The sequence below is a fragment of the Netta rufina genome (genome assembly GCF_964035555.1).
Source record: "Netta rufina genome assembly, chromosome: 12".
In the NCBI taxonomy this organism is placed as follows: domain Eukaryota; kingdom Metazoa; phylum Chordata; class Aves; order Anseriformes; family Anatidae; genus Netta; species Netta rufina.
Genome location: NC_140135.1, coordinates 12,298,980 through 12,324,190, shown reverse-complemented (window position 1 = coordinate 12,324,190; position 25,211 = coordinate 12,298,980). Strand labels below are relative to the sequence as shown.

At 53.9% G+C, this 25,211-nt stretch overlaps 2 protein-coding genes across 2 annotated transcripts; one reads left to right on the top strand and one right to left on the bottom strand.

Annotated features, from left to right (window-relative positions):
* On the bottom strand, positions 1-4,294 carry SNX12 (sorting nexin 12). The gene is made up of 4 exons (XM_084293849.1): positions 4,073-4,294; positions 2,557-2,652; positions 2,222-2,346; positions 1-1,731 (listed from the first exon to the last, which is right to left on the bottom strand). Exons 1-4 carry the CDS (start codon positions 4,235-4,237, stop codon positions 1,629-1,631), a joined length of 489 nt encoding a protein of 162 aa, XP_084149975.1. The 5' UTR covers positions 4,238-4,294; the 3' UTR covers positions 1-1,628.
* Positions 4,295-4,478: 184 nt separating this feature from the next.
* On the top strand, positions 4,479-25,044 carry FOXO4 (forkhead box O4; the record flags this gene model as incomplete). The annotated part of the gene is made up of 4 exons (XM_084294266.1): positions 4,479-4,517; positions 4,719-5,414; positions 14,776-16,017; positions 20,315-25,044. The coding sequence occupies 3 exons, from the start codon at positions 4,479-4,481 to the stop codon at positions 15,997-15,999; spliced, it is 1,959 nt and encodes a 652-aa protein (XP_084150392.1). The 3' UTR covers positions 16,000-16,017; positions 20,315-25,044.
* Between the last annotated feature and the right edge of the window lie 167 nt (positions 25,045-25,211).

The following is a 25,211-nucleotide window of genomic DNA, read 5'->3' as shown; positions in this document are numbered from 1 at the left end:
TCGGCTTCACAGTGGTTTAATGCGAACGGACCCGGAGGTTACACTGGACGGGGGGGGACAGCCGCGCGGACGCAGCCCCGCAGCGGGACACGCGGGACGAGGGGAGCCCACCCCAAGCGGGGGCTGGCGGGGAGACAGGGGACGGCCGCCTCCGCCGGCCCCCGGAGCAGCTCCCTCCCGGTTTCAGCAACTCGTCCTCATCTCTCAGATCCAGCTCTCGCCCACGAGCACCAGGTCCTCAGCAGAAAGCCCAGGAGAGGTGACAGAGACCATGGGGGACATGCTGGGCAGGAAGCCTGGCAGGGACGGGAGGTCAGCCACTGCAGGCCTGTGCCCCGAGAAAGGCTCAACCACGCTGCCACAAAGTGACCGAGGGTTGACCCGAGGAGCTCCCCGAGCAGAGGCCAAGCCTTGCTCGATGCAGCTGTGACAGCCAGAGGGGTCTCCAAAGGACGGCTCTGGTGCAGCAAGTCACAGCCTCGTGGTCTCTCCCGAGCTCTGGACGGTTCCCTGACCAGCCTTGTGCCTTCCCTTCCACATTAGTGACCACCTAGCTCACCGGAGAGAAAAAAAAAAAACAGAACACAAACAAAACCTATCAGTCCTTAACCCTGCTCCACGCACAAGCCTCTAGCCCAGGACTGACCCAGCAAACTTTCTGCCGTCCCTTTCTGGAGAGGTGGTGCCACCCTCGCTTCGCACCAGGCTCCTCCTGCAGCTGCAACAGCCCCCGGCCTCCACCTGCTCCTCGGCCAGGCCGGTCCCTTCCCTTCCCCTCCCCTCCGCAGCTGGGGCACGGGATAAGGTCAGCGCAGCTCAGCTGAACCGGGTGCTGCTGGAAACACCAGGGCAGCAGCCCGCAGCAGAGCTGGCTGTGGCGTTTTTAAAGCCTGGGCCGTGGCACCGCAGCTCACGCTGCGACAGCCCGGGCTAGCCCAGCTTCCACGCGCCAAACCGCTCTCGCGGAGCATCGGGAGAGCACACGGCGTGGAAACCCCCCGAGCTGCCAGCAGCACGCGAGAAAGGAGGGGGAGTAACACTAATACACCAAACAGGTCTGTACGCAGGAGGCTGAGAGCAGGGTTAGAGTAAGTCTTGGGTCTCAGCACTTCCAGACAGTGAAGAACGGGGATTTCATGCAGGGCGAACGGGGTGGACGAGGGACCAACACACCCAGGCACCTACTCACTGTTTTGGATAAGCCTTACTAAAACTCTAATACCTGATGCAATCACTGACCAACATGACAACTGCTATTCTTCAGAGTCTCCTGCAGAGATGCTTGGGGCTGCATGGACAGGGGAGTGAAGGTCATCTCATACCTTTCTGTACAGGGAGAGAGGCAGCTCCTACACCATAATGCCATAAGCAAGTTCCTGCTCCACACCTATTCACACCTGCCGCTAGGTGCGGGACAACACATTCACTTGCATAAATCTTCATAGCTTTAGGCCAAGACCACAGCCCAGTAGAACAAGCTGCTGCCAGTTACAAAAGAGGAAAATACTGAACAAACTGGGAGGTTCAAGAGAGGAAAAGCTGGTTCAGAGAAGACAGATTTAGTGTAAAAATAAATGTCATTTTTGCAGGAGGGAGGGTGGAATGGAGGAAGACAGTGCCAGGTGCTCCTACTGGCGCACTTTCCCTGGGACGTAATTCCTATCAATAGTCTCCTCTTGCAGGAACATATGTAAGCAGCGCTCGTTCTGTGCCAGTGGGTGTCCAGCGATTCTGGAAGAAAATCAGATGTGGAGGTTAGCAAAGGCACCGCAGAGATCCCCACACTCCCACTTCTGTGGGGAGAGAGCAAGGCAGGCCTCATTCACGGGCAGCCTGCTCCGAGCACAGCCCTGCTGGGCTCAGGCCAAGGTCAGCAGGTCAGTACAGCAGGGCCAGGAACAGCTGCTTAAACAGAGCACACACCCCACAGCATGCACCGCAGCAGATCACAAACATCCTGAGCCAACGCTGCCCAGGCAGCAGGTCTCTAACACAGCCATTTTGCTAATTTTTGCTTCCCTCTCAGAACAGAGCACTGAACACAACCTACACCGGAGGTAGGATTCACTTCACAGCTGTGATTTCATCACCTGGCAGCAGGCACCATCCTTTAGCACAGCACTTGCATGATCAAGACTCCTTCCTGGTCAACCCACAACCCTCTTCTGCCAGCAGTAGCTGGGAGGGCAGGCACACGGCAAGCCCAGGACACCAAGCTTACTTGTTAATAAACTGTTCTAGGCCCTGTCTCCGCTCCTCGATGAAGGACTCCTCAAAGATGCCTTCGTCTCCTCGGAAGGGAAGCTGTCGTTTCAAAGCTTTTCCAGGCAGCGGTGGCACTACAATCTGAAAGCAAAGAACCACTCCTGTCAGCAGAAGCGCCACCTGTGAGAGGGCCTCCTAAAGCATTTCACACTCATCTCCAGCACCACCACACGGCCAGAGATCAAGCCCCGAAGCTGCCCCACCACAGCCTCCCTTCTGGGCAAGATTGTCGCTACAACTGCTCCTATGTGACCCACTGGCAGGGACAGGCAGGTCTGAGCTGGACCTCACCTTACTGTCTCGCTCCAGCTCATTCTTCAGCCATTCAAAGTCGCTGTATCTTCTCCTCACACATGACTCCTTCAATTTGAAGATCGGGAGGTTTGTCTGTAACGAAGAGCAGCAGTTAATTTGCAGGTTGCTTCGGAAGCCAGATAGCGTTTCAACATGCAATTGAAACCTGAAGCTGCGCTTAGAAAACCAAGCCCCCAGAGAAGAAGGCATCACAAGAACACCCAGCTTCATTATTCAGGACGGAGCACAAGCACCGAAGCCCTTCAGAATCAAGCAAGCACTTGCCAGGCTACTTGGAGCCAGCCATTCCCTCCCCCTCAAGTTACTATTTCAGGAACACGCACCCCACCCAGGGGCGCACACTGAAACCAGGGCTTACAAATGCAGACAAAGCTGATTTTTTAATTTTTTTTTTTCTCCTGAGTTCACTCCATTTTGAGGTGATCTACAAGACAGCTTCACAGCAGCCTGCAGAGCAGAAGAACCTCCTACCCGACAGCGGCATTTCCATGGAAGAACTGAGGGATGAAATCTTGTCCCTGCGACTGCCCAAGGCCAGACCTGGCGCTACAATCTCCTCGCACAACAGACCGTCACACCCTAACGGATGAGCAGTTTTTTTTCTGGTGGGCCTGTGCCACCAGAGCAACTTGCAGCAATTCCCCTTCCTCCTCCCAAAAAGTCTAAAGACTGGCAGCTACAGGGACTTCATCTCTGCAGTACTGAGATACTCTGAAACATGAAGGGGACTAAGGCAGCACAGCCTGACACACAGCCCCCAGACATATGCAGGTACCACTGCAACACAGCTGACTGTTCGGGGTCAGATCTACAAAATAAAGCTGTCTGCCTTCAGAGTCTGTCCACAAGAGCTGGTTTCAGCGAGACTACGAGGTTCTCACCGCCATCTGCCAACAGGCTGGTGGGGACCAAGAATCAGGACAGAAAGAAAAGTAAACACCCAATCCTTCCGTAAGGCAGCGGAGACTCAGCAGTTATAAATCATGCTGCGAGCACAGGCCTGTGCCAGCACCATGACAGCCACTGCAAGCAAGTTTCTCTTCGGGGGACGCTCAGTTTCACTTGCTCAGCTGTCAGATGCCTCGGAGGGCTCACCAGCTGAGCCCGGCCGGGCGTTCCACCTGCCCCGCACTCCCCAAAACCACAAAATTTGGGTAAATCGACCGAGTCCACACCCAGGGCTGAGCAGATGGCCCTGCCCACACGTCCCAGGACCTACCCAAGAGCACAGCCGCGGCCTGCAACCCCCCGGGGCTGTGTGAGGGGAGAGGCGCAGGGGCCGGGCCGGCACCCCCACCCCCCATAACCCCCCCCATAACCCCCCACACACCCCCAGGAGGCCCCCACGGCCCCGCCTGGCTGACCTTGAGGCCGGGCGAGCCCCTGACGAGGCTCCGGGACCCCCCCCCCCCCCCCAGGCCCTCCCCTTGCCCCCGGCCCTCCCCGGGGCCTTGTCCCCGGCCCGGTGCCCGCCGCCCGGCGGGGGCCGCACCCTCATGCGGAGCTCGTAGCTGGTGTATCTGGCGCGGCCCATGCCCACGGTCTGCGGGTTGAAGATGTCGATCTCCAGGAAGTTGCTGGGCGGCCCGTACGCGTCCGTCAGGTCCTGCGGCTTGGCGTTCAGGCGCCGGGTGTCGGCCACCGCCGCCTCCGACATGGTGGAGCCGCCTCAGCCTCCTCCTCGGCCCGCTCCCTGCCGCAGCCCGCGCGGCCCCGCCCGCGCACTGCGCCCCGCCGCTCATAGGCCACCTGCATAAATCCGCCCTTATCCATGGTCCCGGGCAGCGGGCTCCGCCGCCCCGCCCGCGCATAGCGGCCTGCCGTCCGTAGGCTGCTAGCATAACTCGGTGGTTATTCAGATTCCCGGGCCGTCACCCACCGCCCGCTTATAGCTATTCATGGCGCGGGGCACCCCCCGCACCGCGGCCCCGGAATCTGTATGGAGATAACACGCTCGCCGGTTCCCCGCGCATCGCCCGCACCAAAACGGCCGGGACCCGGTGGGGCCGCGCGGGGTGCGAGGCCTGGCCGGGAGGGGTACGAGGCTAGGCCCAAAACCGGGGCACAGCCCTGAAAAACAGCGCGGGGGCGGTGGTTATGTAAGCCCGGTCCGCCGCGGTGCCTGCCGGGAGTTGTAGTCTCGCCGCCGCGCCGCCTGCCACGCTCCCCTTTCGGCGCCGCGCCCCGTTCCCCCCTCCCCTCCTCCGCGGGCGTCGCCGGGACTTGTAGTCCACCCGCCGCACCCAGCCGCTTCTCCACCGCCCTGGCGGAACTACGAGTCCCGGCGTGCCCCGCGCGCGCAGGCGCAGAGCGCGGCGCCGCTGCCTGGTAAACAGAGCGGCGCGGCGGCGGCGGCGGGGCCCGGGGCTCACAAAGGGGCCGGGGCCGGGCCCATGGCCGAGCCGGGCGGCGGCGGCGGCGGCGAGGGCGGGGGGGGAGGCGGCGGCGGCACCGGCACCGCGGCTCCGGACATCGACCCCGACTTCGAGCCGCAGAGCCGGCCGCGCTCCTGCACCTGGCCGCTGCCCCGGCCCGAGCTGCCGGGCCCTGAGGAGGCCGCGGGCGGAGCGGGGGCGGCGGCGGCGGCCTCAGGGGCGGCCTCGGGGCCCGGGCGGGCGGAGGGGGCGCGGGGGGCGGCGGCGGCGGCGGCCTCACGGAAGGGCGGCTCCCGGCGCAACGCCTGGGGCAATCAGTCGTACGCCGAGCTGATCAGCCAGGCCATCGAGAGCGCCCCCGAGAAGCGGCTGACGCTGGCGCAGATCTACGAGTGGATGGTGCGCTCCGTGCCCTACTTCAAGGACAAGGGCGACAGCAACAGCTCGGCCGGCTGGAAGGTGAGCGCCGGCGGCGGTTCCCAGCAGCTCCCTTTAAAGAAAAAAACAAACAAACAAACAAAAAAAAAAGGGGCTGTGGACCTAGAGCGGTGCCGGTGTTTTCTCGCCGCGGTGGCTGAGGACCTCTGCTGGAGTGTAGGAAAGGGAAAGTAGAGCCCAGGACGCGCAGCTCCAAAGCCTCAGTGCTCTTCTCTCCCTTCTTGTAGAAGAGGCAGCCGCTAGGATCTGTTAAAAGATCTCCCCGCTGTTTCAGTCCTCTGCAGGTGGCAGCCCGGTGGCCCTGTGCTGGTCAGTCAAACGAGCTCCGGCAAGGAGAAAGGGAGGTGTGAGGGGTGGCTGCTGAAAGAGCCCCTCGGGCTGGCCTCGTGCGTGTGCATGTTCATATACCTGTGTGACGGTGGAGCCACGAGAGTGGGATCTGAGGAGTGGGAGCTGTCAGTCCGGCAGCAGACTGGAGTGAGGCGTGTGCCACGCTCCTGGTTGTTCACAGGGCTGGTCAGCAGCTCCTCTGAGGTTGAGCCAGGGAGGTTTGGGACTTCCATGACTCCAGCCATGCGTTCCTCTGCCTGCATTAAGTCAATGCAGGAAGTTAATTTTGAAAAAAAAAAAAAAAAAAAAAAAGGCAGGTTTTTCTGTGAGGTGAGCTTTCAGCTGGCTCCCCTCTCTTAAGGGGCACACCGTGTGGCTGCGTGAGGAGCGCTGATGTTTGCTCGAGAGAGGGGAGGGACGTGGTGAGAGGGACACAGCTGTCACAGCTGAGGTTGGCATGGGCTGGCAGACAGCTTCTCACAGTCGCCCTTCATCTGGCTTGCTGACAGCTCCCAGAGAGAGCCTGTCATTTGACTAAAATCCCCTGTCCATCTTGCTTTCTTTTCCTTTTCCCCCGTGTGCGGGTTGAGTTCCCATTGTTAAGTTTTGATTTGGGGCAGTGTGGGGGGTGCGTTTGCTTTCTTTTTGGTAGATTGCTGGTCTCACGGGAAGGTAGCTCCTTGCTTCCTCTGCCTAGGCATGCTGTCCTGGTCCTGCTGCCCTATAGGATCGTTTTATTTTGGCAAACAGTTCGTGGAATTGGTGTCATTTCTCTTCAGCATTCCTGTCAGCATCTGTTTGGCAATGGTACTTGAGACCAAAGTTGAATGTGTCGTCTTAAATGTGTCCCAAGGTGTGGAAGTTGGGATGTCGTGAAGTATCCTGCCAGGCTGGATGCTAAAACAGGCGTACTGCGGGCTTGCTCCAGTGTGGATGTTCTCTTTTGTATTTATTGCTGTATAAGGGGACCTGCAGTCTGGGTTTTGGTCAGAGTTTTCATCAGGGATCCCTTTTGGGAAACGTGCGGTTGGATTTGACCTGCGGAAAGGTGGAGATGCCAATCTGCACAATCGGCCCTCGCTCAGATAGCGCTGCCGTAGCCGTTCTGCGGAGATGTTTTTAGTGCCAGGGTTTATTTGTAGCCTCGCAGGCTGGGGAGAGAACTGAAACTTCCTGCTGGGGGAGATGAGGGAGGGCAGCATGGCAGCAGCTGTGGTCGGAGGCAGCCCGCCTTGTCATTAGGGCCGTTCGGCGCTGTTGACTTTAACCAGCAAACAGAAAACCATCGTGGAAACACAGCTGAAAGCTGTTCGGCTGCCAGGGGAAATTCCCAGCAGAAGCTTTTCGTTTTCAGGGCATTGTCCGTTAGGGTGGGTGCGTGGGTGGTGCTCGGCGCTCCTGCAGTGACCGTGGAGCTCCAGCTTCAGCCCTCCTCAGCGCTGGCACGGGCACGCAGCCTGGCAGGGAGCGCTGCTTTGTTCTGCTTACATGGAGAATTCTTCTGGTGAAGATTTCCTTAATCTGCTTGCATCGAGGTGCATTAGAAGAAGGCGTGTTAGACACAGCTTCAATGATCCTGAAGCAATCAAGGCAGCTCAATCTGCTTTTTGTGGGTTGGGAGTAAATTGGATAGGTTCGTGTTTTGTATTTAGGGCAAAGTGAATAAACAAAAGATGTATCCTCTGCAGAGGAATGTGCCTTGCCTCTTTTTCTGTTTCCACTGCTCTTTGGTATTTTTAGAACTGCGAAGCTGTGCTTCCATCTTTTTAGATTTGTGAAGTAAAAGGAAAACTTCTCTGGTTGTCTTAGCTTTTATGGGTTCGTCAGTTTGGAACCGAATGAGTTTGGATGAAGGAAACGAATGCAGGGCTGCTGCTAAATGCTGCTGGAACATCTCGGTGCCTTTTAAGATAGCACCACAGCTCCTGGAGCTCTGGGGCTTCTGCCTTTTGGCAAAAATACTCTGATCGTGTAGTATGTTCTGTTTGTATGCAGCGCACCTCAAGTAGAGAATTTAAGCAGTGCGTATTTCAGAGCACTTTTATTTCTACCTGCTTCAGTTAGTGCAAAGCCCATAAACCTGTTATTACTTCATGATTACTTCCCAGCTGTCTCGCTCCGATGTACAATAGAGGGAAATACAGCTGTTACGGACGGCCAGGGTGTAACCTGAAATCCGGAAAAATCTGTTCTCGAGGAAGGTGATGGGTGCTGTTCCTGAGCTGCCTGAAGTACTTCATTAAAGGGAGGGCTCGCAGGGCGCGCAGGCTCTTTCCCCTGCAATAATTCAGCTGGAGTTAAGAATTAACCTGGCTGAAAGGCAGAAGTGTCCCTGCAGGGGTGTGTCCCCAGACTCCTTTGTAATCCTCTCCTCGGCGCTCTGCGAGCTGCTCTCTGGATAAGAGGATAATTCCTTCCGGCTTTCAGACTTTGGGAGAGGAGGGCGGTGAGCGTTTTGAGCAAAGCTCCGCTTGATCCAGCAGGAGCACATAAAACCCTCTGGAGCAGTCTGCGTGCGCTGCTCGTCGCGTTTCGTGCATCCAGGAGCGTGAGCAAGTTTGACGCCGTGCTGAGCAATGCTGAGGACCGGGCTTTCTCCGTGAAACACTGAATATTCTCCCAAACCTGTTGTCTCCTCTTTTGCAGGAACAGAGTGAGCTTAAAACCACCCTTTTCTCCCTCCAAAGGCATTTTACTGTGGCAAACCCGAGATATTTCCCATTGGAAATTTCCCAATTACATTTCCCTGCTGCATTGCATTAGTTTAGGGGAGGCTGAGGTCACATCTGTGTTCTGGTACTTGGCGTTCACTTTGATTCAAGTGTGTGTGTGTGTGTGTACCTACTGCAACAACTGAAGGTAGCTGCAGCACTAATTAAAAATTTACAGGGCGTTCTGCTCGAAGCAGGTGTCATCTCTCTGGTCAGCCGAGCTAACTTATAAAAACGGGCAGCGTTTTGCTTAAAAATCTTCCATGCAGTTGTCTCTGCGTGCTCATACGACGTGTGTGTGACCTGATGGCTCTCAGCTGCTTCCTGGCGTGTCCCCTGCAGCTCTGCCCAGCATTACAGAGTGACTCCCCCGCTGCCACAGCATGACACAACGTGAAGTGAGGGCTTTTGTTGGTAAAGGCGAAAAGTTCATCAGTCGTTGGCTTGTTGACTGCTGCCCAGCCAATTTTTGCTTTTTCTGTATGCAGATCTAGAAGAAGGCAACGGACGGTTCCTTAAAATAGTGGTGCTAGCTGTTTGTGTCCATCTGGACTGTGCCGGAGCGTTCTGGTGTCCTCAAAGCTTTTTTTTGGCTTAGACTTGTCAGAATTGTGGCTTCTCAATGTGCACAGGTGAGGGCCCAAGTCGGTAGCTGATTTTTCTTTTATTTCATGAAGGAAGCCTTTGTCTGGGAAGGAACGTGTCCTGGTGGGAATATTTGCACAGGTTTGCTTTTGACTTTTGGTAACGGTGACTTCAGGAGGATGATTTGAGAAGACATTCAAAGGATTTCCCTGTTGTTGCTCGCTGAGGCATAACTGACTTTTTGCCAAAAAGCTGTAACACAAAAGGAAATATAAAACTCAGCATCATAGCTCTGACCAAAGCATAAATCTGCCTGAATTTCAGGCCGGTGCACGTTTGTTTGTAGGGGAGGCTCACCCAGGGCCTGATTGCCCACAGCATTGACCTCATTTGGTGAGGAAAACCAGCTGCTTTCTGCTGGGTGTCCCGAGGAGGGCTGTGAGTTGGTGTGCCTGGCACGGTGACACTCTGTTAACTGTTCTGGCAGTGAAAACGAGAAGGTGCACATCTTAAATTCAGTTTGAAGCTGGTGTCGTTGCTGCCATCGTGGCACGGAACAAAACACAAGTCCCCTTAATCCTCAGGAGTTGTGGCAGAGCTGTGGGTGCTGCTGGCTGGTAAGCAGGGTTGGTTTGGGTGCTTTGAAGCTGCTGTACCAGGAGGGGAGGGAGAGGGGCTGTTGGTATCTGGAGCAGCAGTGGTGGAAAGGACTTGTTCCTGCTTGCTGTTACCTCTTACAACCCCGCTGTGTTTGTCTGGCGTTAGCAGCGCAGGGAGACGTCGTCTCGGCAGCCAGCAACCTCGCTGGATTTTCTTGAAGTGTGGGGGGAATAACAAACAGAAGCCGGCCCAGAAATAATGAACAGGAGCGTGACAGAGCAGTGGTGGGGTTTCTTGGCTTTTGGTTTTCTCTTCACTTGAAGCCTCGTGGAGTGTCCTCCTTGTGAAGCAGGGGGGAGCTCTCCTTTTGGCAAAAGTCCGTCTGCCCCGTGCAGCGTCAGGCAAATTACCTGGAGCTTTTGCTGCTGCTCTTTCCTGTTCCCCGTCAGTCTGTTTTGGAAAGCTGCTTTGCTGAAAGATTATTCTTTATGGCACAGCTTAATTTTCCAGTCAGCCCTCAAAGAAGGCAGCTCCCGGGATGCTGGCGCTACTTGTTCCAACAAGTTTCTTCTGCTCTATCTAATCCTGCGTGGCTTCAGCTGCCCGCCTTGGTAAGCGTGTCAATTGCCCCGGTGTTTGCTTTTGTGAGAGCGAGGATTTTCTTCTTCTGAACTCCGATTGAAAGATTACAGAAAGGAAAATGTTCCTCATAAGCCGTGGCTTTGTGTCTCCCGAGCTTGACGTCCGTGCTCACGTGTGCTTTCTGGAAGGAGGCTGCTGGAGCAGTGTTGGAGCTCTGGCTGGGGAGCAGTTGTTTACTTGCTGGAGCGTAGCTTTGCAAAATCCCTGCAACGAAGACTTTTCCGAAAGCCTCTGGAGCCAAGCGCCTGGGTGAGTGCAGAGACAGGCACTGACAAATGCGGAAGGCGGGGCCTCCTCCCTTGCAGCCTCCGAAGAATGTGGTGGCAAATTATAATTCTGCACAATTACAGGCCTTGCTTTGGAACATGGCCCTGCGCTGGGATGTGACCATGTTCTTTGTGTGCCTCCGAGGCAGTGAGAACACGTTGCAGGGAGCTGCCGTGATTGTTCATCCAGCTTTGTCCCTCCCTGATTCTTCAGAGACTTTTTTTTGCTAGGAATTCAGGTGCCTCCATGATTGGTATCAGGAACTTGAAATTTCCCAGGAGAATGGCACTCGTGCTTGGGAGTAGTCGTGGCCAGACCCTGAAATCCATGTGAACATGTGCAAGCTCAGAGCTCTCAAGGACAGGCGTTGTTTTGTGTTTTTCCTCACATATCTTGTGCTTGGCTTGGCCCCGAGCACTTCGTTCGCACGGCTCTTGCACCACGGCTCCGTGTGCCTCCTGATCCAGGCCCGGCACAAAGGAGCCTCCTCTTCTGCCCTCTCCCAGCTTTGGAAAAGCTGTGTCACAGGACGGAGCGTCTCAGCTTGTTTCTCCTCTGCGCTGTGAGCAGCCTTTGTCTGAACACGCTGTCCTGAAGGCTCTGATTTGATGCGAGTACAACTCCGATTTTATGGTAGGCAGCCTCAGCCTTGCTGGGAAGCCCCAGAGTCCCTCGGGAAGGCTCTCACCGGCTTTCTGTCTTCTGGGAGAAGCACTCGTGCCCCTCAGACAGCGTTTCCATATGGCGGCTCCATAGCTCGGGTGGCTCTCGCCTCTCCTTCAGGGTGAAGCGCACGTGGGGCCAGGCCTGGCTGGTACAAGGGCAAGGAGGGTTGCTTGCCTTTAGGGGATGCTATCAAAGGGGAAGATTTAACGTTTTGGTGACTTCTTGGGAATTAGGAAGCAGTTTGGGGCTGCTGTTAGCCGCTGTGCTATGGCTGTCCCACACGTGAGGCGGTTGGGCCTGCTGAGCGCTTCGGTGGTCAGCGTACCCGAAATGCTTCTGGCCGGGCCTTACCTTTGTGTAACGTCTGCCATTAGTTTCACAATGGTTTTGTCTGAATGTGTGATTTACGGGAATCATCTTAGATCTGTGATGGCTTAGAGACACAGACCAGCTTTTTTCCACTTCAGTACCGACCATACAGCAGCGCTCTGTAGGAACCGCTATAGGATGCAGTAAGCCGCCCCCCTCCCCTCCCAGCCAGGTGCTGAAGGGACTCCTAAGGATTTGCACCCAGGCTTTCCTTTCCTAACTGCTTCTTCCTCCAGCTCGGGCTGCAGTCTGGTCAGAGGCGTCCCAGCGGTAAGAGCTGGGGGAGCGGATGCCAGGAGCTCTGCATCGCGGGAGGATCCAGGCTGCTGTGAAGCTGAGCAGCTAAAAAGTTAATTCCATCTCTCTGCTTTTGGTTGGAGTTGCTTAACTTCGAGAAAGGAAATACGTCAGGGTTGCCTGGGTGACCGAATTCTGTCATTTCCCCTCCTGCAAGGTTTGACTTGGAGTTCTGTGATTATTTTAGCATCGTTAATTTTCCACTCACTCTCTCAGTGAGATCTGAGGCTGCCCTCCACGCGTTAGGGACATTAAATCACGCTGGTGGCTGCATCCCTGTGCCGGGGAGCACAGCGTGTGGGAGCCTGACAAAGCTAACAGCAAAGGAGCTTCCCTTGTGCCCGTGGTAAGGTTTAGCACCTGTGTGACATGAAGCAGCTCCTTGTGCTGGCCGGTCCTCGCTTCCCTGACACCCCTCTGCCTCGAAACACGGGGCCTGGGAGGGGAGCTGGCTCAGATCTATTTTGGGATGCTCAGGACCGAGTATTTCAGCATGCAGACAAGCTCGGGCATGCAGATATGTGATGACCACGGGTGCTGTGGCTGCAGTGGTGAGCTGCCTCGCAGAGAGAGGTGTGAAAGTCATAATTTAGACGTTGCACTTCTGACAGCAGCTAACCGTCACATAAGAAGCGTTCTGTGTTTGTTTTTTTTCTTCCTCTTGCCTCCAACCATACATTCTGTGCCTCTGCTAGCACTGAGGGGCTGCTTTTTGGTCAGATCAGCTCTCTGAAGCAGCTTCGAGTCACAGATGCTTGTTACGGGAGGAGGAGAGCTGGAAGGCAAGGCAGGAAGGAGCAGTACAGCAGCTACCCGTGGCTCCAGCCATTTACCATCGTGTCAGCTGAGCACTAACATGTACAAGCACTTCGAGACTGTTGCACAAAAGGTAGCGGGCTTCCCAGATCTTGATGTAATTCTTAGACGTGTTTCAAGATGCCTTGTTTCAGGCTTCTTTTTTAGACAGAAAATGAGGCCCTGGGACTTTCACTTAGACACAAGAAGTGAGGTTACTTTTCTGCAGGCTGCGGTGTCACTGAAATGCTCGCAGCAGTGCAGCGTGCTTTTGCTAACAGAGGACTCAAAACCCAGCTATAGCAGAAAATAGCTTGCATTTGGGAAATTTTGAAGCCTCAAACCCGTTGGTTTAAAGCTTCATTTTGGTAAATGGCACTAAAAACGGTTCTGAAACTCTCAGTGTATGCTCCATGCAAGCTAGCAGGGCATGCCTGACAGGACTGGGTGTCCTCAGGAGCTCACGGATCGCTTTCAGGAGGATAAATGAAGGATCTGTGCCCGCTTGGTGTTCGTGCTGGAAGGGAAAGAGAGCCTTGCTTAAAGAATATGCTAGACAGGAGCGTTGCTGTAGCTGTTAGTGTGAATACCTCCCATCACAGATCTCTGTAAGAGCCCTGGCTCGCACGTGTTCCTGCAGGCTCTGGCTCCGCAGTAACCCTTGGGGTGCTCTCCAAGTAGGAGCTTGCGTCTCCGTAGATAGTGATCACAAGCAGCCAGCCTTGTCCAAAGCCTCAGCAGCCAAAGGTTAAAACGAGAGCTAATTCAGAGCAATTCACACGTCTCCTTCCACCTCTGTGAAAACTTTCCACTCTGCTGTGCTGGCTCTGCCTCACTTGAGGACAATCCTTTTGGTAAGGTGGACAGAATTAGCATGGTAAGGGCTCGGCTGAGAGGAAAAGGGTGGGGAGAGGGAAGGCAGCGGGCAGGAAAGAACTGCCTTCAGAAGCACTGGAAAAGGATGATAAAAGCACGGTTAACGTGGCTCAGAATTGGGACTGTGCAGGGAAGTTGAAGGCTGCTGTGAACCTTTCAGCTGATATGAAAAAGGTGTTGCTCTCGGACCGCTGTTGGGCTGCTGGTGTAGCACCTTTTAATTACGTGTAATTTGACTATCTGAACAAATTAAATGCAAATCTGAAGCAAATGCACAGCACAGGCTTCAGAGGGATCTTCGGGGGGCTCTGCTCAAACAATGAGGTTGGTGCTCGCTGATCCCAAAGTACTGGGGGTTATCAGCACAGTTGCAGGACTGAAATTCACTTCGTTGGGGTACAGACATCTTAGCTTGCAGTTTCTAGCAAAGGGAAGGGTGTTAGGAGGGACAAGGAACGCGTGCCTTGCCAGATGGAAAGATGGGAGCAGCTAAAACTGGCACGTACAGTGTGGGAGGGCATTACCAGCCTGAATGTCTTACCCCATCAGAAACGCACACAGCGTGCTGCCTCCGTGTGGAGTGCCCTGGCAGCCCCCAGACTTACTAGGACTCTTGCTCCACAGATCCTATCCTGTTTTGGGGATGGAGATAGTGAAAGGCATACTGAATTGCGTGGGGTTTGTCATTTCTCTTCTTCCAGGCTGTTCAACCAATACAATTCCGTGTCGTGCTCTGATCCTGCTGAAAGCTCACCGTACAAAAACTAAAAAACTCCAGCCAGGTTTCTGCTCGGTGGCTAACGGGGTTAACAGGAGGGTGGGAGCAGGAGAGATGGTGAAGGTGCCACTCCAGCAGCAGCCTTGGCTCAAACTCCATTAGGCTCACGTTGAACTTGTATTTGGGAATTTGCTTACTTGCCCTGCGGTACGTTCAGCTGCTGCAGCCTTTGTAGCAGTGGCACACGGCCTTGAAGAGTTCTTTGTGTGTCAGTGCTGGCCATGCCAGTTGGAAGCTGCTAGTTGTCGTGGCAGCTTTACCCCTGGTGCATCAAGGAGACATTGCTCTGCCTGCTTGTGCTGTCGGGCGTGTTGGAGCTGCGATGGCAGGTTTGGTTTGTGCGGGTCTTTGTTCTACCTTTCTGCTCTGGATGCTGTCTGAATGCATTTATGCTTGTGAGGTTTCCAGGTGGAGCCGTGGTGTAACCTGCCAGCTCCTCACAGCTCCTCTTTCTTATCTGTTTCAGAACTCCATTAGGCACAACCTGTCCCTGCACAGCAAGTTCATCAAAGTTCATAATGAAGCCACTGGGAAGAGTTCTTGGTGGATGCTCAATCCCGAAGGCGGGAAAAGTGGAAAAGCACCGAGAAGAAGAGCTGCCTCCATGGACAACAGCAGCAAGCTCGCAAAAGTCAGAGGTAAAGCATCCAAAAAGAAGCCCTCTCTCCAGTCCGCTCCAGAAGCCACTGCTGACAGCCCTGGCTCCCAGTTCCCGAAGTGGCCGGGGAGCCCGTCCTCGAGAAGCAACGAGGACTCTGATGTGTGGAACACCTTCCGGCCTCGAACCAGTTCCAATGCAAGCACCATTAGTGCCAGGCTTTCTCCGATCGTGACTGATCAGGATGACCTCCACGACGAAGAGCTTCTCCCGTCTATGGTGTACTCCAGTGCATCCAGCAACGTTCCACCAACCGTGACGGAGGAGCTTGAGCTCATCGATGGGTTAAATCTGATGTCTCCCAGCTCATCTGTGCTATCCACCCAGCAATCTGCTTCCAGTGGTCAGATCCAAAGAGAGTCCGGCTTTTCCTTGCGGAGCCCAAACGCGGCTGGGCAGACCGCTACTTTTGGCAATTCCCTCTTTAACCCCGTTGATATTTCACTGCAAAGTTCTGTCGGCCACTTCTCCGGCCCTCAGACCTTGGAAGCTCTTCTGACACCCAGCTCCCCGCCTCCGAGGGATGTTCTGATGACTCAGGTGGATCCAGTTCTCCCACAGACTGGCAGCAGGATGAGCAGCCGAACTCTTCTGCTCCTGGGTGGACAAGCCACCCAGAGTAAGATGAGCTCGGGCAATCCACGAGGAAAGCCTGCGGAGCAGCAGGCAGAACCAGTTGGTGCCAGCGTTTTGCCATCGACGCTTCCCATAGCAGCATCTCCTCAAAACGCTGGCAGCATCAACAGTTTGAAGGCTCCAGTTTCTGCAGGGGCTGCCCAGTCAGTCCAGCTGGGCAGTCCGCCACTGCTTGCTTCAGCTAGCCCTGCTCCTCTGGGCTTGAACCAGGACAGGCTGCCCATTGACCTGGACATTGACATGTACATGGAGAACCTTGAATGTGACATGGATTACATAATCAACAGCGAACTCATGGATGGAGAAGGACTGGACTTTAATTTTGAACCTGTTCTGTCTACTCCCAGCTATCCCAGCACCTCGCAGGCCTCCAACCATACCTGGGTACCAAGTTAACTTCAGGAGCACAAAAAGGTAGGTGTAGTTGTGTCAAATGCTCCAGCGCTGTATCGGGATCATCTCTGAGAATTCTCCTGTGCCCCACGCTGCAGTAGCTACAGACAGGTAACTCTTTGGAAGAGCAACTGCTCTTTGAGTTAAAAGTTTCTGGGAAACTGCATTCCCTTTTAGAAGGAGAAAAGGGCAGATAAAGGTAACCTACCAGGCCATAAACTCCTTAATGGAGTAGAGCAGCAACCCGAAAGGAACTCCTGCTGTCTCTTCCCAGAGGTGACTGCTCTACAGGACGTTGGTCTCTGCCACGTGGTGTCTGTAGCTCCGAATTTGACATGAGAGCATATGCTGATCCCGTAAAGACGTGATGCTGTGTATACAGAGCGGGTTAATTGAGCAGGCACACACTGTTCTGCCCAGGTTATGATTATGCTTGCAAAATTTTCTAGTATATGAGGTTGCAAAGTATGTCTGCTTCATGACTGCCTGCTTTGCCCTGCATGCAGCAGGACAATCACTCTGTTATCAGACCTTCTGCCATTCCCTTATCTGGGGAGAGTCTCTGTGAAGTCTGGTGAGCCTGTTTGTCAGCATCAACTGCTGAATTGCTTATGCAGCCATTAAAATGGGAAAGGAAGAGAAAATGGGAGTGTGGCATGAATGGAGATGGAAGGAGGAAGGTATCACATGCTTATGCTTTCAGTAGCAGCACAGCTGCCTTTCTGGTGATCTTTCGTGCTCAGAAATTCCTTGAATAAATAAAATTCACAAATAAAATGTACGAGAAACAGAGTTAAAAACATCTTATCTCTGTCATCCTGATCTGAGGCTCTTTAACCGCTGATGCAGTCAGAGAAGTAGAGAACTGGAGCTGAAGGCATGTTTCATGCTCGGAGCTCAGTTAGCTAACAGTATGGGCAGCTTCTTTTAGGGACTAGAGCACAGACTGGATGTTAGTTGGAAACTGGAAGCCTTGCCAAGATTATTTCCTGTGCAGGAGCCAGATGTGGTGTTAGTGCTGCAAGTTTGGTTAGTACTCGTGGCCAGCTGAGCAGGCAGAAGTCCGGGCATACTGCAGGTCCTGCTTCACTTGTGGGAAGCCCTTGAGCTTCAAGGTGATGGAGAAGGAGCGGAATTATCGTGTGCTTGACCTTTCTGCTATTTCCAAGGCACCTGAGTAACCTGAAGGTAGTCCTGCCTTCAGGTTTGGACTGAGTGACCTCTGGAGGTCCCTTTCAGCCTGAATTTCCTGCTGATTGCTGCTGGGCGTGCTGGAGACCTGGTTCTAGGGTAAATATTTTTCTGCTCTGCCCCAGTGCAGCTGTTCCAGACAAGTGCTTGGGACCAGACAAAGTGAAACGCTGGCCTTTGTGGTACTTAAACCCTGCGAGCACATTGATACACTATTACATATGGACTTTTTAAACACAAGTCAATGCCCTGTTATTCCAAATCCCAGCACACTGCTTAGGACTTCATTTGTTAGTGATATTCTTCTCTCCATACTTAGAAGATCTCTTTCCTGTAGAGAGAAGGAGGATCCATCAGGCTTTCCCCTGTTTCCTTGTGGCTTTTTATAGTCTTGTGCATTTAGGTGTTCCCTTGCCAAATTACAGAGTGTCTGTCTTAAACGGAATACCCACGCTCCAGGTGCAATGGGGAAACTCAGTTTGGATTTCAAAGCCCAATTTAGTTGACGAACCATTCGCAGTGTTCATCTGCCCAAGGATGGTTTGTAACTTAGTGACAGGCTGGGGCTGTTCCAGCGCTGGGTGCTGCTCTGAACCCCACTGGATATTGCTGTGAGCTTCGGTGCTTTTTGTGTGCTGTGCCAGGGCAGGTCGTCACATTAGGGGAATACGTTGGGTTTGTGGGGTGAAACGTTCTTCATAGGGTGTTCAAAACAGGGCAGATGGAAATATCCCACAGTCCTGGGTGCATCACTCACCTGGCATGGATAGGCAAGAGCTCTGTCTACAGAATACCAGGCATAGATTTATTTATTTTTTTAAGGGTATAAAACAGGGAAGCTGATGACATGGTTATCAAAAGGTGAAGGTGTGACTTGTAACCATGTGCTGAAGGGGGAGAAGGGATGTGCTCCGCAGCAGCTGGGGTCTTGGTCCGTGTTGATACCTGGTGTGTGCCTTGCTTATTGAGGCAGAGGAGTTGCTTGAGATTAAAACCCTTGGATCTGCTTTCTTCATGGCGTGAGTTTGAAGTGTTACCCTCTGGGGAATGTGCTGGGCACATCCTCACTGAGGAAAGAGCAAGATGTTGAGTGAGTCCTTAAACAAGGTTGTGCACCAGCACAAAGGGGGCTCCTCTGTGCTCCTGGGTGAGCAGCCCTGAGCTGCAGTACTGCTCTTGGAGAAGCCTGCCTGCTCACTCTGCTTTTTTCCTCCAAGTCTTTTATTCTGCCCTTTGATTGTTTGCTTTTTTCTGGGCTTTGCAAAGCTTTTAAGTGTTGCCTGTCTCCGTGGGGTGAGATGAAGGGGAGTTTTTTTCCCCAAAGGAAGGCAGACACGTTGCGAAGTGCTGCCGAGGCAGAGAGGTGTGGGTCAGGAGTGCATCAGGGTTGTAAGAAAAGGGGAACAGGATGTGCGTGGCGAGAAACAGGAGAGTTCCTGGAGACCATGAATAACCCTGGGAAAAGAAAGCAGAAAGCTTTCTCAAATTTCAAATTTAGGAGTTTAAAAAAAAAAAAAAATGCTGCAGACATCAGCGTCTGCGAAGAGGTCAGGATTTGGATCATCTGTCCTTCCTTTGGATCTGTTACTGTAAAGAGCTGTGTCCCTGCTCGGAAACCGTGCTTTTTCCCCATGTGAAGTTGACGTTGGTGACAGCTACTGTAAATGACTGCGAACCTGCAGCCATCCGGAGTAGTGTCTGAGGGCTTTGTCTCTGCCCTGCTGGGTCAGGTACAGGCATAACGCTGAGCAAAAGCTGAGCATCAGATCCCGGAACGGGATCAGCAAGCAGCCAGGATGAACCAGAAGCCGGATAAATCCTTGGTCTGTCCTCAGCACACGGGAGAACAAATTCCTGTTGCTCCCACAGCTGCTGCTCACCACTTGCTGGTTTGGGCGCACTGGGTACATGAGCAGCATGGGACTGAACGCAGCCTTCATGAGCAAGGCTGTGAGCAAAGCCTGTGGTGAGGGACACCTGGGGACAGACCTGCCTCCTCTGTGCACTTGTGCGGTTTGTCCTGCTTCGGCGTGGTCATTCTGCTCCTCCAGAGATCAGTTTGCAGCCTTCAGTTGTTCAGCTGAGCTCCGCGTAGCTTCACAGCCCCTTTGTCCCGTGCCCAGCTCGGCCTGGACCCTGCTGTTTCTTGCTGTGCTCTATTTCCCTTTGGTCCCAGCGCTGCATTTCCATCTACCAGAAAGCTAATAAATAAATAACCCCTTCCCCCCATCATCTTGCAGCTGCCCGAAGCCTGTTACTCTGGCTTTTCATTTAAGCAAGTGTGTTTTCTTCTTCAGGTTTCCCTCCCCTTTGTAGTTTTCCTTTGCCAGGAGTTTATTTCGTACTCAGCAGTGCTCCTGCCTTGATGCCCTGTATTTCTATAGCATGCCTTGCTGTTCTGCCTTCCCAAGCGGACCCTGGACCTGCAGTGGAGGTGTTATGTCAGTGTCTTAAACCAGCTCAGATGTCTGCCAGGGCTTGTTTGAGGGAGCTGCAGCTGCTGCTTTGCCGCTGCAAGCTGACTCTGGCCAGAGTGAGGCAGAAAGCCTGAGAAGGGATATCTAAGACTTTTGGGGTGATGAAATATTTAGAAATACGTGGTTTTTTTTGTAGGTAGATATGGGATTTCTTTAAGTGGTTGAGTATAAGCAGTTCTCGTGTGTGATCTCAAAAAAAAAAAAAAAAAAAAAAAAAAAAAAAAAGCCCTTTCTTCATCTCTTCCCTCCCAATTCACATCTGTGGCTGCTTAAGGTGGGGAGTACCTTGCTCTTCCTCCCTGCTTTCCCACAACGCTTCTGGTGTTAGCAAAGTCCTTTAAACCTGCTTATCTCGCACAGCTTTGATGGTGCCATCAGCTTGCCGGAGGAGTGTTCACTTCTGCCCTTTGTGTTTTTGTTTTGTCTCTTGTCTCGATTGTATTCTGAAGCTGGGAGCTGAGCAGTCGCATCCTCATCCTCCGCTTGACTCTGTTGACCAAGGCCTCTCGTGATCTGTGTTTGTTCCCTGGTGGAAGTGGGCATCCTTTGAGCAGCACGAGGCTGGCTGATAGCAGTTAACTCCTCCTCTCTGCACCCAGGGTTCCCAGTGGAGCTGAGATCTAACCATTGGCTCTTTTTCTTCTTCCTAGTGTCCTTCAGGTTTTGAACATCGGGTTCTGACTTCGCTTCCCACCCCTGGCAGAGAAAAGAATGGAGCATGTTGGATTCAGTTTCCCTGCACGCCACACCTTGGGCAGAAGGGGCTGCCCACCTGGGAAGAAAGGGCAACCTGCATCTGGCTGCAACAGGAAGAGTTTAAAAAATAATCCTGTTACGTGCCACGTCTCTTCCTACAAACCTGACCCTGCCTTGGATCTTCTGGGGAAACCCTGGGCTGTACAGGTCCAACGAGGAGCCCTGGTAGAAGCCTTGGCCAGAAGCCTCTGTGCTGGGCGATGTTTTCCCACGTGAAGAGTTGGGTTTGCTGGAGGAGCATCCCGATGGCCATCCTCGCTCTGCTCTGGCAGAAAGTCTCCCAGTGCCTCGGACTGGCGGAGGGCCCGCTCTGCTGGCTCGCCCTCCGGGACGGAGTCGTTGGACGTTTCCATTCAGCCACCAGATGTGCACTTGGTATCCCGCAGACTCGCAGAGGAATTGGAAGGAGCGTGCGGGTGGAAACCCTGCTGGGAAGAGGGCGTGCTGCTCCGGGGGTCGGCCTCGGTGTTTGCAGCCTGCCCCTCGTTGTCCTGCAGGGAAGGGTGGTGGTGGCGGTGCCGAAGGCTTCCTCTCGTTCATCCGAGTGGAACGGGGGGGACGTTGAGTTTTTCCCTGTGCCAACTAAGCCCCGTTGAGTGAGAAGCACGTTTAGAGAAGTCCCTATGCTGTTCTCAGCACATTCCCAATACACCAGGCTGCTGTGAAACAGGCACAGGTGCTAATAGCTGTTTCTGGGACACAAAACCATCAGTTGGGGTTTGGTTCTGATCTCCCTTGCTACAGCAGAGGAAAGGAGAGCCTGGGTGTGGCCTTAACAGAGCCCTGGTTGCTTTTCAGAAGGGCATTTTCTATAGATGAAATATTTTTTTACTAATCCGGGAACTTTCTACAGCGAACATGAAGCCAATGTTGAGTGTGTCCCCTTTTAGGCGTGTTGGGCATCTCTCCCTCCGCGGAGGTACCAGTGACAGACTTCTTTCTCAGAGCTGCATTAGGAACAGACACGTTTGCTGTTTGGTAACGTGTGCGATCGGGGGGGGAAAGAATTGGCAAATCCCCGCAGTTTCAGCCACCTTGGGGAAGGCTTGTACATTACTGTAATCTATATGTAAAAGTAGCTGCAAATTACATAGAAGCTTTTCTAAACCTTTTTAAATATATATTATATATATTTTAATTGAAAATGAGATTATTGGATAAAAAAACAAACAAACAAACAAACCACACTTGCTGCATCTGTCCCCTTGATACCAGATAACACTACAGCGTGGGAGGGACAGGCCGAGGGCGTTTTGGGCCAAGAAGCTGAAAACGTCGTTCGAAAAAGTGGGCAGGGCACGAGGGTAGGGAACGCTCACCATTCACAGCACGCTGCTTCTCAGCTAATCCCTTAAGTGGTAGGGCCGTAGCTGATGCACCAGGAGATGCCCTGCTCTGCCGAGGGGATGGCGTGGGCTGGATCTGCTGACGCTCTGGGTAGCCCTCAGGGAGGGCACTCGGCTGGATTTGGTAGCTGCCTTTTTGGTTTCTGTGGGGTTTCGTTGCTGAAGTTGCTGCTGCTGGGGGACTTGGGGCCCGTGGGCATCCCCCTGGGGATGTGTGTCGTGTTCTGCCCCGGCTTTGTTCTTGCCAGACAGAAGCTGGAAGTCAGGAGATTAGCTGAGAGCATTAGCTGGCATGTTCCTGTCACCTTATTGGCGTTCGCAGGGGTAGGAGCTGTGGGAGATGCGGTGCTTTTCCCATGTTCCAGTAATCTTGGTCTGGCAGCAAGCCTCCCAAATCCTTCCTGAAGGCGGTGGTGGCTTCTGCTGAGGCTCCTGTCGTGCAGTGCAATTAGCCGTGTTCTCGTACCACCTTGTCTGCTCTGTTCTCCTGGGTTTCATTTCGTTTTCATTTGAGTGGAGCTTGGAACAGGAGCGGTTTGTCTGGCTACCTGCGACGAGGAGCCTCCAGCAGCCTTATCGTCGGCGTGCCCTGCCGTGAGAGCCCTCGAGCAATTTGATAACCTTGGCTTTGAAGGCTGCCTTCGTGGCAGCCCTCGCGGTGAGACGTTCAGTGCTTCCCCACAATCTGCATGTCTGGCCACACCTCACCGCAACCGAAGCAAAACCAAAAAATTAAAAAAGTTGAACCCCTGGCATCCCAGCCCGTGCTCTGCCGGCTCGAAGCGGGGATGTGCGTGCTCACTGTGATTAGTTCGTTACACTAATTGACAGGTAGCCCTTCCGCACACCCCTCGTGCTGCACGTGGCACGCACTGCACACAAGGATCAGCCGTGATGCTGATTCAGCTCACAGATGTGGCAGGACTTGTGCTTTTTGGCACATCGTGTGCCACTCTGTTTGCTCGGACCCTGAGGGGGGATGAGTCCCAGGAGCTCCAGAGCAAGCTGAGAGGCTGCCCGGGCTTCGCAGGCACGGACGGCGTGCTGGCTGCAAGTGCAAGCAGGTTGGTTACGCTGCTTCCCAGCTCAGTACCAAAGGACAGGATCCCAGCACGCGTGGAGCTGCTAAATGCAACCTTAACACCTTTAGCATGGAAACGGAGCCCTGCAGCTTGTGCAGGAGCCGCTGCCCCCGCAGCACTCCAGGAGCTGAAGGTGCTGGAGAGCGCACGAGTGGCGAGGATGGTGCTGGGAAGACCAGTGGTGCTCCGGGAGAGCTCAGCCAACAGTGAACGGGACATTGTGGGACAATAAATGGGACGTTGTGGGACAACAAATGGGACGTTGTGGGCTCAGGCAGCCTCACTCCTCGTTTGGGTGGCAGGAGGGTTTGGATGGCAGGCGCGGAGGGCAGGGATGCAGAGGAGTTGGGAGGTCTCCAACCCCTTCTCGGGTAACTTCCTCTTTGTAAGCCCTGACCTTTCGGAGCCTGGGATGTTTCCTCAAGTGACACAAGAGACTTTCAAGTTCTTGAACTGCTGCTTGCTGAAAGGGTGGACCTGGGAGGGGGCTTCCCCGCCACTTGCCCTGGTGTTTGTGTTCTTTCCCAAAGCGTTTGCTGCTGGGTTCGGCGTGGTGTCTCGGTGGGTCTTTGTTCTGAGTCAGCAGCAGCAGGCCCTGTGCTTACGGGTACTTTTTTCTCTAATGAGGGGTTGGGCTGGGGTTTAGAGAGCAGCTCTGAGCGTGGCGGGGAGCGGGGCTCCTGGACAAGTGCCTGAGAGGGGTGGGCAGGGGACTGTTGGCTCGAGGCCTTAGGCTGTGCTGCGTGCGCTTTCCTTGCCCTCGCTGAGCTTGGTACCAAGTTCCTTCACCTCCAGGGGATCAAACGTGGTGTGAGGCCACCGCGCAGCTCTGGGTGCTGAAGGATTCTGCTCACAGCTGCCCGTGGAGCCTGGCAGGAGGCAGGCTTGTTGCTTTTATTTACTCCTGGCTTTAGCTAATGGCTTGAGCCTTTACAACTTGAGCGTATTTTACTACTACCAGCTTCCTGGAAAAGCTTGGGATGTTGGGAGTTTCTCGGAGCCCTTAATTTTCGTAGCTGGTGTCTGAAAACATGGCATCCCCTACCCTGTGCTGCTTTAAAAACTGCGGCTGAATCGTTCTGGGGAGAGGAATAAAAGCAGTGGGAGCGTTCCAGAGCCTGTGTGTACCCATCAGCGAGGCTCACACTAGAAGCAAGTAGCACTAATCAACTTTTTCCAAAGGAAATGCCTAGAAAGCTTTTATATAGTTCATGGTTTGTTCATTTTCTTACTTAGTTGCTTATTTATAGCCACACTCAAATGCTCCAGGGCCAGCCTTGCTCCAGGAATGAGAAACCTGTCTGGTGCCGCGGGTAGGAGTGCCTTGGGAGTGGTGTCCTGGGCTGTCACCGAGGTAATGTGCAAGTATGGACCCATTAGCAGCAACAAAAAAAATCAGTTTGGGGATGTGAGCGTGAACAGGGATGGCTTTGGCTTCGGGTTTGCCTCAGCTGCATGCCTAATGAGAAACTTGTCGTAATTAACGTGGGGAAAAGCAAATGAGGTGACTCCAGATGCCTGAAAGATCTGTCCATGTGAAAGCTCGGGAGCGTGCGATAACACAGCACTACAGTTCGTAACCCTCAAGGAAGGGATCCCCTCTTCTCATTAGCCTTCGCATCACACCAGGATGTGTCTGTAGAGGCTGGAAAACTCGCCGATGGAATCAAATCTCCAGCTGGCATCGCGGTAGAGCAGGGAGGAGAGGTGGTGGGAGAGCTGCAGGTCGGGTGGATGAAGGGTTGGGTTCTCCGGGTGTGTGCTCGGAGGGGGTGGCTGCAGCCGGTGCCCTGGTGCTGCCCTTCGGGGCTCTGTTTGTGCCGCGTGGGTGCCGGGTGACTGCTCCCAAAAGGAGCCCTCAGCAGGCACCGGGGGCTCCGTGGAAGTGTTCCCAGCACCGTGGGGGCTTCGCCTGAGGTGACCACGGGAGGGCTTTCTGCAGCGCTAGCACATCGCCTGCTGTTCGGGGCAGGCACCTCCAGCTGCCGCAGCTTCCACCCCGTCCCCTCCGCACTCTTTCACCCCTTTCTCACAAGGATTTATTTTTTTTTTTAACATAATCTCTGCTTTTGTTTGCTCTCTGTAGCAGTGTAACTTCTGAACCATTACAGGCTCTTTGTTACCATCTGTGCTAGCAAGACTGTAGAATGTGCTAGACTAGGGGGAACGTTTGACAAATAAAAACCTGTAATCCTCTGCGCTGTGTCTCCTGCAGTTTGTTCTGTTTCATTGGTGGGGCCCAGTTGGTTTTTTGTTTTTTTTTTTTTGTTTTTTTTTTTTCCTTCAGCTTCCTTCCTTCGCCTCCCTCTGCTGTTAGGCCAGAGGTGGAAGGGTCGCTGCCTGGCAGCCTGTGAAGGCTCCGG

Bases quoted from the DNA above. Each gene is read 5' to 3' on its own strand.
- SNX12 (XM_084293849.1), bottom strand. From the start codon at position 4,237: ATGTCGGAGGCGGCGGTGGCCGACACCCGGCGCCTGAACGCCAAGCCG. The intron at 2,653-4,072 runs GTGCGGCCCCCG...TCTTCGTTACAG, and splicing joins GCTACGAGCTCCGCATGAGG to ACAAACCTCCCGATCTTCAA. The intron at 2,347-2,556 runs GTGAGGTCCAGC...CTTTGCTTTCAG, and splicing joins AGCTGGAGCGAGACAGTAAG to ATTGTAGTGCCACCGCTGCC.